General features: G+C 54.0%; 1 protein-coding gene across 5 annotated transcripts in view; it reads right to left on the bottom strand.

Moving 5' to 3' along the window:
• RPTOR (regulatory associated protein of MTOR complex 1) overlaps positions 1 to 14,964 on the bottom strand; it is a 418,953-nt gene that overhangs the window by 75,784 nt on the left and 328,205 nt on the right. For all 5 annotated transcript variants that reach the window (XM_033182532.1, XM_033182531.1, XM_033182533.1 and 2 more), the window contains 4 exons: positions 9,397 to 9,471; positions 6,100 to 6,165; positions 5,614 to 5,805; positions 4,388 to 4,528 (listed from right to left, as the gene is read on the bottom strand). In XM_033182532.1, the coding sequence (XP_033038423.1) occupies positions 4,388 to 4,528; positions 5,614 to 5,805; positions 6,100 to 6,165; positions 9,397 to 9,471 (474 nt within the window). The remainder of the gene's footprint in view (positions 1 to 4,387; positions 4,529 to 5,613; positions 5,806 to 6,099; positions 6,166 to 9,396; positions 9,472 to 14,964) is intronic.

Here is a 14,964-nt window from a genome sequence, read left to right as displayed (position 1 = left end):
CCAGCCCCTCCCCCAGCTCCAGGGACACTGTCTTGAGAGAAGAGCCAGGGTTAGTGCCCTGCGGGGTCACTGAGGCCCAAGCCGGACCAGCATGCAGCATGTGCCTGACAAGTGTGTTCTGGATGAGTGCAGCCCTCCCTGCAGGGGCGAAGTCTGTAACACATGGGTTACTTTCTAACCGTGAACTGGTGCCAGGACTCAAGGGGACATGCATGTGCTTGGGCACATGCCCTGCCCCGCTGGGGACCCACGCACCACCCGGTGTTGACACGGCTGGACTGACCATGGGCTGCCGGCCCACCTAGCCTCTGCCCCTTGCCCACCTGCCCTGAGGGCCGCCCACTCCACATTTCCAACAACGTGGCACCGGGCAGCTAATATTTGTCTTGTGACCTGTGCTCAGGCATCATAAAACTCAGCTCCTGTGCCGAGGGCAGGCCCGAGCAGCGTCCTGGGAAGCATCTGGGGAGACCAAGGCCTGGGATTACAGAGGAGATCCCGTGAGCCAGGAATTTCAGGCCAGCCTGGGCAACACAGCAAGACCCCATCTCTACAAAAAAGAAAAACATTAGCCCAGCATGGTGGCACACGCCTGTGGTCCCAGCTACTCAGGAGGCTGAGGTGGGAGGATCGCTTGAGCCCGGGAGGCAGAGGTTGCAGTGAGCTGAGATTGTGCCACTGTATTCCAATCCGGGTGACAGAGACTCTGTTTCAAAATAAAATAAAACAAAATAAAATAGTATCCAAACAGTCCCTATTTCCTCCTGAGGCCATGACAGGGAGTAAGCCCTGATCCAAGTCCTGCTGGGCCCCTTCCTTGTGTGCGGCTCCTGCCCAGCCCGGCCCCGCAGAGGCTGGGGTGACACTGGGGGATCTAGCCCCACACTCTTGGCCTGGCCCTTCTTGACAAGCGAGCAGTGGCTGCTGCCTGCAGGGTTTGTGCTTCACAGACAAGCTGAAGTTCAAAATAATTTGGGGGGCTAAGCTGAATTTGCTGACTTTTAAATTTTGTCAAGTAAGCTCATCAAACAAGACAACAAACAAAACCTACTTGGCTGTCACCGTCACCCCACACAGGAGAGGACGCTTTCATTACTATCAAGAAGGAGGATGGTTGCCATGATCACCCCATACAGGAGAGGACACTTTTATTATTATCAAAAAGGAGGATGGCTGTCATGGTCACCCCACACAGGAGAGGACACTTCTATTATTATTAAAAAGGAGGATGGATGTGACCTTTTTGGTATCCAGTACACATTGCTTCTTTGGAAAAGCAGCAGTAACACCCTCCTCTCTCCCGCCCCAGAGGGCGGCAGGAGCTGCTCAGCCAGGTCTGCTCCCCGACTCCAGCCCCACAGCAGGCTCAGGACAGGCCCTGAGAAGAGGCTGTGAGAAGGGGGCCGGCTCCATACCTGCCAGGCTCCTTGCTGCTTGTGCCTGTGCCCAAGTCCCCTGCAGAGCACCGTGCCCACTCATGGTGGTTGGCAAACAGGAGAGAAAACCAGCTGTGATGCGGCAGGACTCCATGACGAAGACGGAGGCGCACCCTCAGAGCTGGCACCCCCGGAGCTGGTGCACCCCCTGAGTCGGCCACCCCCCGAGTCGGCACACTCCAGAGTCGGTGCACCTCCCGAGTTGGCACACCCCACAGTCCGTGCATCCCGAGTCGGCACACCTGAGTCAGTGCACCCCTGGAGTTGGTGCACCCCCCGAGTTGGCACTCTCCACAGTCTGTGTACCACCTGAGTCGGCACACCCCAGAGTCGGTGCACCCCGAGTTGGCACACCCCCTGAGTCGGCGCACTTGAGTTGGTGCACCCCCTGAGTCGGCACACCCCAGAGTTGGTGCACCCCAAGTCGGCACACCCCCCAAGTCGGCGCACCCCGAGTTGGCACACCCCCGAGTTGGCACACCCCAGAGGCAGTGCGCCCCCGGAGTCTGCGCTCAGTGTAGCCTGCTTGGGGAGGCCTCCTGGTCACACGTGAGTGAAGGTGTCTTTCTCTGACTCCTCACTAACCTTCCTCCCTCCAGACATCACCCTGCCAGCTGAGGTTATCAGCTCTGTTTGCTGCTTCTCCTGCTAGAATGCAAACCCCCTGAAGCCGGGAAGCACCTCAAGTGCCTGGCGTGGTACCCAGCACGGGGCAGACACCAGAAAAATACTTGCTGCAAGAGTGAACCCTGTTAGATTTGTAAGAATAGAGCACTTATTGAAGGCACATTCTTGACAGCTGGAGCCTGGCACTCACAGCTCCTGCCTTCAGCCTCACCCCACTGCCCCTCCTGCCTGCTCAATGGTCCGGCCACATGGAAGGAAGGTGGCCCTTAGCCCCTCCATCTTCCCCACGCCTGAGCCTCTGGTCACTGAGAAGAGGGGTGGCCCTGAGCCTCTCCATCTTCCCCATGCTTAGGCCTCCGCACACGCTCCTCCCACGTATCCAGCCCCTCCTGGGTGACGTATGACTCACCCTCCATAACCAGGTAAGAGCTGCCCCTCCACAAAAGCCTCTGCCTACCCCCTTCCCGCTCAGATGCAAGCACAGCACAGCGCTCAGGAGCTCCAGAGCACTCCAGGCAGCACTTCTCCACAAGGCTCTGGTGTAATGACTGTATCTGTATCTGTCTCTTTGATTAGACTGCATGCTCCTGGAGGGCAGGGGCTGTCATCCCCCTCCACACACCCTGCCCAGTGTCCCCGAGACAGCTGTTTCCCGGTCGGCAGCACCTCCTCTGAACCCCACGGTGTCCTCGCAGGCCACATCTCCAGGATGCAGGTTCAGCAGGTGGCCGTGCAGGCCAGTGAATGCCGAACCACTCCCAGTGGAGGGTGAGCTTCATCTTAGTGCCCCAGCAGCCAGGACCACACCACGGGACACAACCCGGGACAGATACCCAGCCACAAGATGGCTCTTGGGGAACGCCTCACAGCTAACGTCCTCTCTATTTTCACATTGTTTTTGTAAAGAAGAAACAAAGCTTTCCTTACTTTAAAAAGAATTTTAACAGACAAACCGCTGATTCGCTGCTTTGATCAGTGATGTCCACTAAAGGTGATTTGATGTGGGAAAAAGAATTCCGCAGGGGCCGAGAGAAGCCAGGTTCAGAAACCCGGCCATGAGGAGAACGTGAAGATACCAAAGTCAGAACCAACAGAAAAGGCTCGCCAGAATCTCACTTCATCTTTTCAAGATTTCAGTAGAAAATGTAGCATCCTGATGACTTGGGCTAATTCTAGAAGGGAACACACGATAGAACGTGCCTCTCCACACTTCGTCTGTCTGAGGGAAACCTGGCCAGATCACGTCCCTCCCAAGTAAAGCGACGGCATCTGCTCTCCCAACAAACAACCCCCAGCCCCTGGTCCACGGCCCGTCTCCTGATAGAGCCCGTCTCCAAGAGAGAGTCACACACAGTCAGCACAGGGACGCGCGAGGGGAGACAGACTCTCCGCCCAGAAAGCAGCTCTGTGCTCTGGCTGTCGGATGAGTTCTCTGCAAGAGCAGCCTTCGATCTCACCAGCAAAGGAGATCGGGAAACCAGTGTCTTGCTAAACGCCCCTTTTGCGCTGGGGTGGGTGGGAGAATTTGAGGGTATGTGGAACCAACTTTTTCTAGGGGTGTGAAACCTTGGATAATCATCAGTGATGTTCCTACATTTAAACAGGTGAGTAAGTTTTCAAGTTTTATAAAACTGTTTTGGCCGGGCACGGCCACTCCACTCATGCCTGTAATCCCAGCACTTGGGAGGTTGAGGTGGGCGGATCAGGAGACCAGGAGATCGAGACCATCCTGGCTAACACGGTGAAACCTCGTCTCTACTAAAAATATAAAAAATTAGCCAGGCGTGGTGGCGGCGCCTGTAGTCCTAGCTACTCGGGAGGCTGAGGCAGGAGAATGGTGTGAACCTGGGAGGTGGAGCTTGCAGTGAGCCGAGATGGTGCCACTGCACTCCAGCCTGGGTGACAGAGCAAGACTCTGTCTCAAAAACACAAAACAAAACAAAACAAAAAAACGTTTTGTTCAGTTGCTGACATACAGGGGGTGTGGGGGGTACCCAGTACACAAACCTTCCCGCCATCTGTGGGCGGCTGCGTCTCTTTGGAATCGCAGTGGTGCCTGTGTGTGTTGCTCCAGGCAGGAAGGAGACTACTACATGAGCTGCCGGAGGCGCAACCCACTAAATGCCTTTAAATGAAGCAAACACACGGGTGTCTGGTAAAGAAACGCATTTTGGAGAGAATGAAACATGTAAAGATCTGCTCTCGAAATGATACAGTGGAAACTGAGTGCTCCCTGCTGCGGTCAGGCCCACGTGGGCTTGGCCCCAGGTGTCGCGGGGTCTGGCCTGGGCGCCCTGCTGCTGCTGGGCTGGGGGTTCACGCACCTTCCGGACCATGGGGCTCCCGTCGGTGACCAGCTGGGCCAGCATCATGGCCACGTTGTGGTCGATGGTGGTGGAGTGGTCCGTCCTCTCTGCAGAGTTGCCCACGAACGTGCCAAGGGCGAAGACCGCCGCACAGCGGACCTGCAAGGCAGCAGGGGGTCACACGCATGTCCCATGCTGGGCCATGATGCAGCCTGCCTTTCTGCCAGGGCTGTGTGAGGGTGAATCCAACCCCACAGGTGCTTGCTGAACAGCTCTCCAGGCCCAAGGCTCTCCTCGCACTGCCAGAGTGGCAACAGGCAAGGAGGTGGGGAGCAGCAGGGGCAGCCGCCCAGCTCCAGGGGCAGACAGTCAGGCTGCAGAGGCGGGAGCTGCATTGCCCCGGGAACTAAAAGACCAAACCAGGCGCCAGGGAATGTGCTGATGAACGAGGCAGGAGTTAGAGGGGGCTGGGAGGGGCCACAGAGCGTGGGAGGGTGGAAAGAGGGGAAGGTGCAGGCACTCCTGGAGGCAGAGGGGCGTGGGGGTCCCGGAGTGCACCAAGCACACAGGGCTCAGCCAGGGGAGCAACATCATGTGGCCCTGGGGTTCGGGGAACCCGGCTTAGCCCTGACTCCGACACCATGGGGTCCTGGGGTTCCGGGACCCTGGTTTAGCCCTGCCTCCGACACTATGTGGTCCTGGGGAGAAGTCACCGTCCCTGACCTGCTTCCTCAGCTCTAAAAATGAACAACACCCTGTACCCTGCATAGGCCGGTGGGAAGAGTGAAGGCAATGGTGCACACAACTCCCAGAATTCCAGCCTGCGGCCATTCTGTGGGCAGAGCCCCGCACCTTCCCCAGTTGCACGGGCACGAGCCACTGGCCTGTCTCCTTCCCCGTAAAATGGAGATCTAGTAGTCTTTGCCTTGCAGGCCGTGGTGAGGACGCAGAGCGGCACCCAGAGAGCGGGCACGTGACCCCTGCCTCTGAGGTGCCCTCTGGGACCCCGCGTGCAGCTGTGCCACTGTCCCCGGGAGTGCACGCTGGGCCCGGGTGCAAAGTCCCCAGTGGCATGGCTCTCTTCTCACCAAGGTTCCACTGTCCTACTCTTATGAGTGTGCAGCCCTGAAGTTCCTGGACATGGGCCGGCCACACCTGCACGCGAGCAGACCTCTGCCTTACCCCCGGGAGCTCCCGCAGTCGGCAGCCAGGAGGACGGGGCTCTGAGCCCCTGCCTGACTCACTTCGGGAATGGGGTCAGAGAGGAGGCTGTAGAGCTTCTCATGGGCGCTGTCCCTCACGCCGCACCACCTCGCCGAGTCGAAGTTCTGCCAGATCCTGCCGAGGCAGATGGCCACCCACTGGCGCAGCAAGGGGTGCGGGTCGTTGAGCTGCTCCAGGCAGATGGCGATGAGGTTTCCCTGAAGGCAGGCTTCCTGCAGAGGTAGGACCACAGACAGGTGGGCCTCTGCCTGCCAATGGCGGGCACGTGGTGGGTGCCTGTGCGGGACGGCGGCGGCCACCCGTTCTCAGGAAGCCTTGATATGCTCAATTTTCCCCATTGTAAATTCCTGATTCATATTCACCCTGCAAATGGCTGGCTAGACGAAGGGCCCGAGCCTCTGCTGGACATCCCCTCGCCCCCACGTGGCACCACGTTTCCCAGTGGGCCCAGTTCCTCTGCAATGTCAAGGGTGGGCTCTGGGGCTGGGGGTGGCTGGGGTGCTCACCTGCCCCGTGGTATAGCTGTTGACGATCACGGCGAGAATGAAAGCCGTCATGGTCCTGTGTTCAGCCTGGAAAACAAAAGCCAGTCTCAGTTGTCTCCTCTCAACGGAAACTCTCATTCCCAAAGCACAACAGCATGATCCTTTCTGAATCTTCACGATATGCGTGGTGCATAATTAAAGTAACGAGAGCCAGCTTTACTGCTGGATTTTGAGTGGACGCTACAAAAATGAAAAGCCATTTTCAAAAGCCTGAGAGTTCTGGGCTCCCCTCCCAGAGTGAAGAGACTACTCCTTGGAAGGCCTAACACTGCAGGATGGGCACAGACCTGGTGGCTGCCTCGTCTGTCACAGGCCAACCATGGCTGTCGGTATGAAGCACCCAGACCTCACCTCCCTTGCCTGCCCAGCACTCTGTGAGCACACGGTCCTGCCATCAGGGGCTCTGGCAGCAAAAGGCATGGAGGCTGTCCTCTAACTGCGCTTCACTGTGTTCTCCTTTCTGCTCTTCTACTGTGACTCATTTGCATTCTCTCCTTTCCTCTGAGCCTCTGCTGACCCGGAAACCAGAGTCTATTTGTACGTTTTTAGTGGTGCCTTAGTTTTTTACGTGCACACCGCACGGTCTAGTGCGTCCTACGCTAGACCAATAATCCAATAATCTTGGATTATTGCAGGGCTCCCAAGGTACCCAATTCCTCCTCTTGTTTGACCCTCCAATTCGCCATGAGTATTCTTCATTTTTGCAAAGCTTTAGATGCGCCAACACGTTTGCCAACTTCTTGGCTTTCTGCTGTGTCCTGCATCTTGCTTTTCCCTCCTGGTTCTGTTTCCTGCTGGCTGACATGCGGTCTTTTTTTTTTTTTTTGAGACGGAGTCTCGCTCTGTCGCCCAGGCTGGAGTGCAGTGGCCGGATCTCAGCTCACTGCAAGCTCCGCCTCCCGGGTTTACGCCATTCTCTCGCCTCAGCCTCCCGAGTAGCTGGGACTACTGGCGCCCGCCATCTCGCCCGGCTAATTTTTTGTATATTTTAGTAGAGACGGGGTTTCACCGTGTTAGCCAGGATGGTCTCGATCTCCTGACCTCGTGATCCGCCCGTCTCGGCCTCCCAAAGTGCTGGGATTACAGGCTTGAGCCACCGCGCCCGGCCGACATGCGGTCTTTCTAGCCATCGTCTGTGGGGTTTGGAAGGAGTCAACTGTTGGTGTCTCAACGCTGCTTACTGCACCCCCATTCCTGAGTGGTGACTGAGCCGGGTGCGGGTGACCCGACCACGGCTGCTTTCCTCTCACGCCGGGGGCTCCCCTGTCCCCTGCCGAGAGCCGCTGCTGACCAGAGGTCCACTGTCGGGGCCAGTGCTGTTTCCTCCTTTGCTGACGTTTGTTCTGGGAACTTTTAAGGTTTGTCTTTATGCCTTTGACATCTGCTGTTTTCATTATGATGTGCCTGTGTATGAATCTGTTTCTCTTGAACCTTCTCAGGATTCATCCTGCTTTTAAAATTGGAACTCTCCTTTCTTCAAATCTGGAAAATTCGTAGCCACTATCTCATCAAAAACCGCTTCTCCACTTATTCTCCTCTCTCGTTCTGAACCATGCTGGCTACATGGTGAGCGTTCCCAGCCCGGCTCTTAGCCCGGCTTTCATATCTTCTCGCTCAGCTTCACGGACAGCGCTCCAGGTGGCTCCTTCAAGAACCCTCTTCTTGGCCGTCTGTTCTGTGATTTAATTCATCTCCCGAGTTTTCAACAACAGTGCATGTCTTTTCTTTTTTACAGCTTCAATTTGTTTTTTCAGATCTGCTTATGAGTTTAGAAAAATCAGTCACTTCTGAGGATGAGGAGGAAGCTCTGAATATTTTCTCGTAACAGGCACAAAGCGCTCAACAAACAAAACAATGGTTGACGGTTTGACAGAATCACACCAAATTCTTTCCAGTTAGTCATTTAAGAATATTTATATTATTGATTTACTTAGTGGAGACAGGGTCTCACTCTGTTGCTCAGGCTGGAGTGCAGTTGTACAATCACAGCTCATTGCAGCCTTGACTTCCCCGGGCTCAGGCGATCCTCCCACTTCAGCCTCCTGAGTAGCTGAGACCACAGGCGTGTGCCACAACACCGGCTAATTTTTTGTCGCTTTGGTAGAGATGGGGTTTCACCATGTTACTCAGGCTGGTCTCGAACGCCTGAGCTCAAGCAGTCCACCTGCCTCGACCTCCCAAAGTGCTGGGATGACAGGCGTGAGCCACCATACCCAGCCTTCTTTTCATTCTTTCAAACATGGCTGTCTCCTCAAAACTTCCACAGGCTGGTGGCTGAGGTGGGGCCATTCTTGTGAGCTTAGCTCACTCTCGTGCCCAAGTTGCCAGTGGGCATTTGTCCTCACTTCTTCATGTGGAATTTGCTTTCTTCCTTATTCTGAAGAATGGGAAGTGATGGTTTCCAAAACTGACATAAAGTGTAAACTTTAACGGCCTGTGATGATGTTTCAACACAACACAAAGTGCATGTGCTATTTACCTTTTGGAAAACAGTCCTGTTTGTTTTCTGTGTTTTAAAAAATCATTTAGCTTAGAAAACCAACTAGGGGGTGAAATTACATAAAAAAGCTCCTTTATACAGCCAAAGCCACCCACCACTGTGTAAACTAGCTAATATACTTAAATATTCTGGCAATATTAAGTTATGGTAAAGAATTATTTAGGATATATCTATTTTGTTCTCATTACTAAGCTGGGAGCTAGAAATACAACATTATGAAACATTTACAGAATAACTATATACCCTATTCATGGATTACTAATTTTTAAACAATTTAATACAATAAAATATACTGAAAATGTAAACTTTCGAACAACCTTCTTTCCTTCCTTTCCTCTCTCCCTTCCTTCCTGAAACGAGGCGCTTCTATATCTTGTTGTGTTCCAAGACCTTCCTAGGCGCTGGAACCATCACATTAGAGATGTGCGAGCGCTTGCTCGTCTAACGCAGTGGACAGCAGGGAGAGTGGATCTGACTATTTTGCAAAGAAGTGCCAGTGAGAACAGACTACAATAAACCAAAACAATCCGTGTGCCGGGGTTCACTGCGCTCTTATTTAGAGACAGACACGAAACCACAGCGGCACTCATGGTGCTGAGCAAAGGGCCGTGTCTAACGTGAAGCCGTTGCTGACCCGCGGACGTGGCCCCTGCCGTGACCCTGTAGCCCCCGTCCAAAGGCCCCACCGCAGTGCGCCATGTGGGCAGAGGTGAGTGCTGAGTCCCAGGCCCACGGAGAGGGTGCTGCCCGGTCCTTACTGGCATGTAGGGGTCCGCCAGGACTGACAGGAAGTACTTGTGGCCATTGTCCTTCACGAGGTCCGCCTGGCACGACTGGAGAGAAAGAGACAGAGGAGAGGCAGTGAGCGCAGCATCCCGCAGATGCCTCAGGCTTCTCGTGGTGCGTGAACAAATGAGGGCATGGACTTCTTAGACCTCAATTATTTCCTCCTCTCAAGCCCAGTTTTCCTTTGAAAAACAGCTGCAGCGGCGCCTTGGCTAAGGGGAGGGATCCCACAAACGCCCAGAGGAAAGCAGCTCCCAGACATTCTTTCACACAGCTGGGCCGCCTGCTGGGGAGCGTTCTGCAGCCCCTGCCTGCACCCTACTCCTCTCCAGGCAGCCTACTCCCTCCCTCTGCCCTCCACACTGGAGCACATCCAACCAGCACTCACTTGGAACCAGCCTGTTGGTGCAGACCCGGCCCCACTCAAGCTTTTCTTGGGGGTTTGCTTGGACTTACAAAATACTGAAATGCAATCCTGTGTGTGAGGCAGTAGCTCCCAGTGGTTTGTGTGCAGAGTCCCACTTGAGCAGGCGCTTCCCACTGGCCCGACTCACCTTCAAGGGCAGGCCCCAGGTGGGAGGTTTCCTGGTGCTAAAGCCGCTGTCAGGCAGGCGACCTTCCCATGCTTCAGGCCATTCTGTGCCTGTCCACACAATCACAGACACACGGCCATGGCTTGCCACAGTCGTGAGGACCTACTGTGTGCTGCCAGCACAATCACAGCCATGCGGCCATGGCTCGCCACAGTTGTGAGGGCCTACTGGGTGCCGAGCACTGGGTATTTGTGCCCAGCTGAGCACAGAGGCTCATGTCTACAATCTCAGCACTTTGGGAGGCTGACGCAGGCGGATCATGAAGTCAGGAGTTTGAGACCAGCCTGGCCAATATGGTGCAACCCTGTCTCTACTAAAAAACACAAAAATTAGCCAGGTGTGGTGGCACGTGCCTGTAGTCCCAGCTACTCGGGAGGCTGAGGCAGGAGAACTGCTGGAACCCGGGAGGTGGAGGTTGTAGTGAGCAGAGACTGCACCACTGTATTCCAGCCTGGGCGACAGAGCAAGACCACATCTCAAAAAAAAAAAAAAAAAATCTGTGCTCAGGTCGTGGAATCAGGGATGAAAGCACACATGTGAAAGCAGCCTGAAACTGTAGTACAACGTACAAACATGGACGCTGTGTTTCTTGGAGAGGGACCCACAGAGCATGGATTTCTAGGATCAATACCTAGAAACTGATCAGTGACAGACATTGCATCCACAGAGTGAGGCGTGTGTTCTGCCAGCTCCCAGCATGCTCCTCTCCAGAAGACGAAGGCCATCCAAGGACAGAGGACAGGAATTTTAAGAACTGGTTGTCTGAGGATCAAGAAGAGAACGACTCTCTGGTGCAGCCCTGCATGGCTGGCCCTTTCACACTGAGGCAGGAGTGATTTTGCAGAGGGAATCCGCTGGTTATGCAGCCCAGAAGCCCCTGACCCTGCCATTTCTCAGGGGTGCTCTTATAATGAGGTGTTTCTGCCTCACATCAATACACTGATGAGGCGGGTTATGGGCTGGGCTGCTGGAATGAGAGCTGAGTGTGATGGGGAGCGGGTGGTCAGGGAGCTGGGCGCCAGCCTCAGATTGCAAGCTGCTCCCCCGAGCTGAGGAGGCCAATTAAGCAGGCAGTTTTCAAGCAACAACTGGCTTTAGCTGGAGGTTTTGACAAATAAACTGAGACACATCGACCGCTGTCCATGTAAAGACTCAGCCCAGAGGGCCAGGGCAGCAGAAAAAGCACCCAGTTCTGAGAGTGAAGGCACATTCCTTTGTTTTAACCAGAGGTTTCACAAGTCAAATTGAAGCCCACGCATTCACAGTGAAGCTCCTCAAACATGTCTCGTGAGTGCGTAACGAAGCATCACTGACTGAAATCTTACTAATTCTGAATTTCAGGCATGCAATCAGGGTGGGAGAACTTAGATGTGCCCTCAGTATCGGAGTCTGGCAACTCTGTGGCGTATACTACCAGATCTCTGTTTCGGAGTCTGGCAACTACGTGGCGTATACTACCTGATCTCTGTATCGGAGTCTGGCAACTCTGTGGCATATACTACCAGATCTCTGTATTGGAGTCTGGCAACTACGTGGCGTATACTGCCAGATCTCTGTATTGGAGTCTGGCAACTACGTGGCGTATACTGCCAGATCTCTGTTTTGATATGGTCATTGCCACCAGGTGGGAACCACAGATGATGATGCCTTTTCATACCTTCATTTTCAGCGCTCGGCAGGGGTCATTTACATATCTGTTTAATACACAGATTTTCACTAACTCAAACTGCCCCCACCCTCCCCGCAGGCAGGAACCTGGGAGCTCCCGCTTCACTGGCTAAGGGGACTTGGGTGGACTCTCTCGGCTGCTGCTCACTAGCCCAAATTACAAGCACACTTAGACCAAGGGCCTTGTTAAACAGAAGAGGAAATAAGACTTGAAACTCCATACATGCAGAACGGCAGCCAGCAGGCGACACACACACCCTGCGTGGCACGGGCTTGGTGGGAAGACCCGGCAGGCAACACACACACCCTGCGTGGCATGGGCTTGGTGGGAAGACCTGGCGGGCGACACACACACCCTGCGTGGCACGGGCTTGGTGGGAAGACGCGGCAGGCGACACACACACCCTGCGTGGCAGGGCTTGGTGGGAAGACCCAGCAGAGACTAGGGGCTCAGAAGAACGGCACGGTGCCGGCAGCACGAATCTGCCAAAGCTGCCTTCTCAACAGGTTCCATCTTGCTGTGCTAGTTTTCTCCAGATCAAACTATGGTGGTGACATGTTAAGGCCAGAGTAGAAAGCAGGTGCAGAGGAAAGAACAAGAATATGAATTTTTTTTTCTGAGCAAGCCCCCTTTCCTCACCACACATTGAAGCCAATTTTGATTCTTCTGTGTGTCAGGATTTCAGGAATGTATATATTTTTTAATGGGGAAAAGGGAGGCGAGGAAGAGAAGAGCAAACACGAAGTAGGAAGATGCAAGCATGTATTCATTGTTGGAGCAACTGAAGATGTGGTTTGCAAACAGGTATGAAAATGGGGCAGAGACCAGGAGAAGCCCCTGGCCAAGGCCCTGCCTTCTTCAAGGTGTACCTGTAAAGCCAGGGTGGGCTTTCTTCCTCTGAATATTCTGGCAAAAGATGTCCTGGGAAGAGACCCTTCCTTATTCTCCTTAACAAAGTTTTTAAGGATTATTTTATGGAGAAGCAGGAACACAAGAATTACGCCCAGGCTAACAGACCACCAGGCCTGATGGAGAAGGCTTAAGGAGGCAGGATGATGAGCCAAGCTCTGAGCAATTTCACGCGACCACTCTACCACTCACATTCTGATGTGAACACAGAGACAGTCACAGAGCTACCGGGCCACGGTTCATGTCCACTGGGTAGAAGTCTATCCCTTGTTATGAGCAGGGGTGCTGGAAAGCAAAGAAAGTTTCCAACAAGAAAACAGCTCCTGAGTGAGCCTTCGGTGGTCTGTTCCCATAACATGAGGATGCTACCGGGAAGTCATCTGAAGGTAGATGGAGGGCTGTGCTGAGATGTTTATATTTGCAGTTTTCACAATGGTGGGTGCCGATAAAACTGGTAGTGCCTGGGAAAATAATACCAAAGTAGGGATTTCTGTTTACCGGTCACAAGAGCTCACTGTTCTTCACGACTTCAGCAGAACATCCACTGAGCAGTGGAAGACAAGCTTTCTACCTCAGGCCTTCATCCCGGGCACAGTGCATTCCCCACTCGCCAAGAGAGGCAAGATATGTAAACATAAATATATATTTTAATATAGACATACTGATTTTCTATAAATGGTTAATTCTAATCCAGCACTTTGGGAGGCTGAGGTGGGCGGATCATGAGGTCAAGAGATGGAGATCATCCTGGCCAACATGGTGAAACCCCATCTCTACTAGAAACATAAAAATTAGCTGGGCGTGGTGGCACATGACTGTGATCCCAGCTACTCCGGAGGCTGAGGCAGGAAAATCGCTTGAACCCGGGAGGCGGAGGTTGCAGTGAGCTGAGATCAAGTCACTGCACTCCAGCCTGGTGACAGAGCGAGACTCTGTCTCAAAAAAAAAAAAAAAGCCCTTTAGTTATTCTCAGGCCAGACATACCCACGTCTATAGTGGTCCTGAATGCTGTGTCTGATGTCCATAGCAAAATCACTGGCGTGCTTTCCATCTTTTTCGTACATGTCCTAAAATGTGCAGGCATCAAGGATCAAACATTAAAATGCTACAGACAGGTACAGACTGAGACGTCCTCTGCCCCTACATGTAATCCTTATTCCACTGCTCACCTCTTCCAGGGGACCTGCTGTTCAGCCCGGGCTGACTTGGGTTCACACGTCTGTATGTCTGCACGTCTGCGTGACTTCCCCAGCACAGACCGAGTGCTGTCCTGCCGGGCCTGACATACTGTCCCTGAGGCCACACTGAGTCATGGTGAGCCATGTCCTCCCCCATGTGGCACCGACAGTGAGATTCCTCACAGTCTGGTGTCAATCACCCAGCAGTGTGACAGTGGTGACTGAGGAACATTTCTGAATAAGAAACCCTTCTTCCCCTTTCTCTTCAGCTTCTCAGACTTTGGGACACACGGAGCTCATTTTTTTGCAGCTTCGGGAATGTGGCCGACACACGGAGCTCATTTTTTTGCGGCTTCGGGAATGGGGCGCGCTCCCTCTGCCTGTCGGGCCTTTGTCCTCTCCGCCTGGGGCCCTGCCCCCCAGCATGGCCTCTGCAATGGCTTCTCTCCCCACCCTTTGCAGGGACTTGGACTGCACTTCCCAAGCTGCTGCATTTGAGTTAGCCATTTCAGCTCTGTGAGGACAAAAACCCTGCATTATTAGTCTTTATTAGTCGCAGGAGGCAGCATGGCCTGGTTCCTATTAGCCGGTCAGTAAATGTTTGATGAATGAATAAAAGAACCCATGTTTGTGCTGTGGAGAAACATCACAATTTCAGATCATGTATACCAATCACAACAGGACCTGCTTCCCACCTGAGAGCTGCTCTGTCTGCAGGGAGCAGCGGAGGGGCTCCCTGTGCCCAGTGTTGCCAGGGGCAGGGCTGGCAAAGGAGCCCTTGGACCACACAGAGCCCTGGGCATTTCTGGCTGGAGTAGGTGTCTGAGCTGGAGCTTTCTGGACCTGCGATGAACCCTGCCTTGACCTCAGGTCAGAACTGTGGTGCCTTTCTCATCTAAATTCTAATACTAAGAAGAGGAAATACAGCAGTGAAAGAGTGCGGGACAGGAGCCAGCCACGAGCAGGGGGAAGCCAGGCTGGGGCTCCCCTGCGGGCCTCCTCAGTGAGGGGGAGCTCGCTTTCGGCTGACCAGGCCCCCCATCCCCTCTCCCTCGCTTACACCCAGCAGACTGAGCTGAGATTTGATCAGGCTCCAAGCAGCCTAATCATAAATCATGGGGTCCTAAAGTCGCACACAGAGACAGCCCGTGTGGTCGCTCTCGGCACAGCCTGCCATGCCACTTCCACCTG

This window comes from Trachypithecus francoisi, unplaced genomic scaffold, assembly GCF_009764315.1.
Source record: "Trachypithecus francoisi isolate TF-2019V2 unplaced genomic scaffold, Tfra_2.0 Lachesis_group20, whole genome shotgun sequence".
NCBI lineage: Eukaryota > Metazoa > Chordata > Mammalia > Primates > Cercopithecidae > Trachypithecus > Trachypithecus francoisi.
Note: the sequence above shows the minus strand (reverse complement) of the source record. Positions and strands in the feature narration are given on the sequence as shown.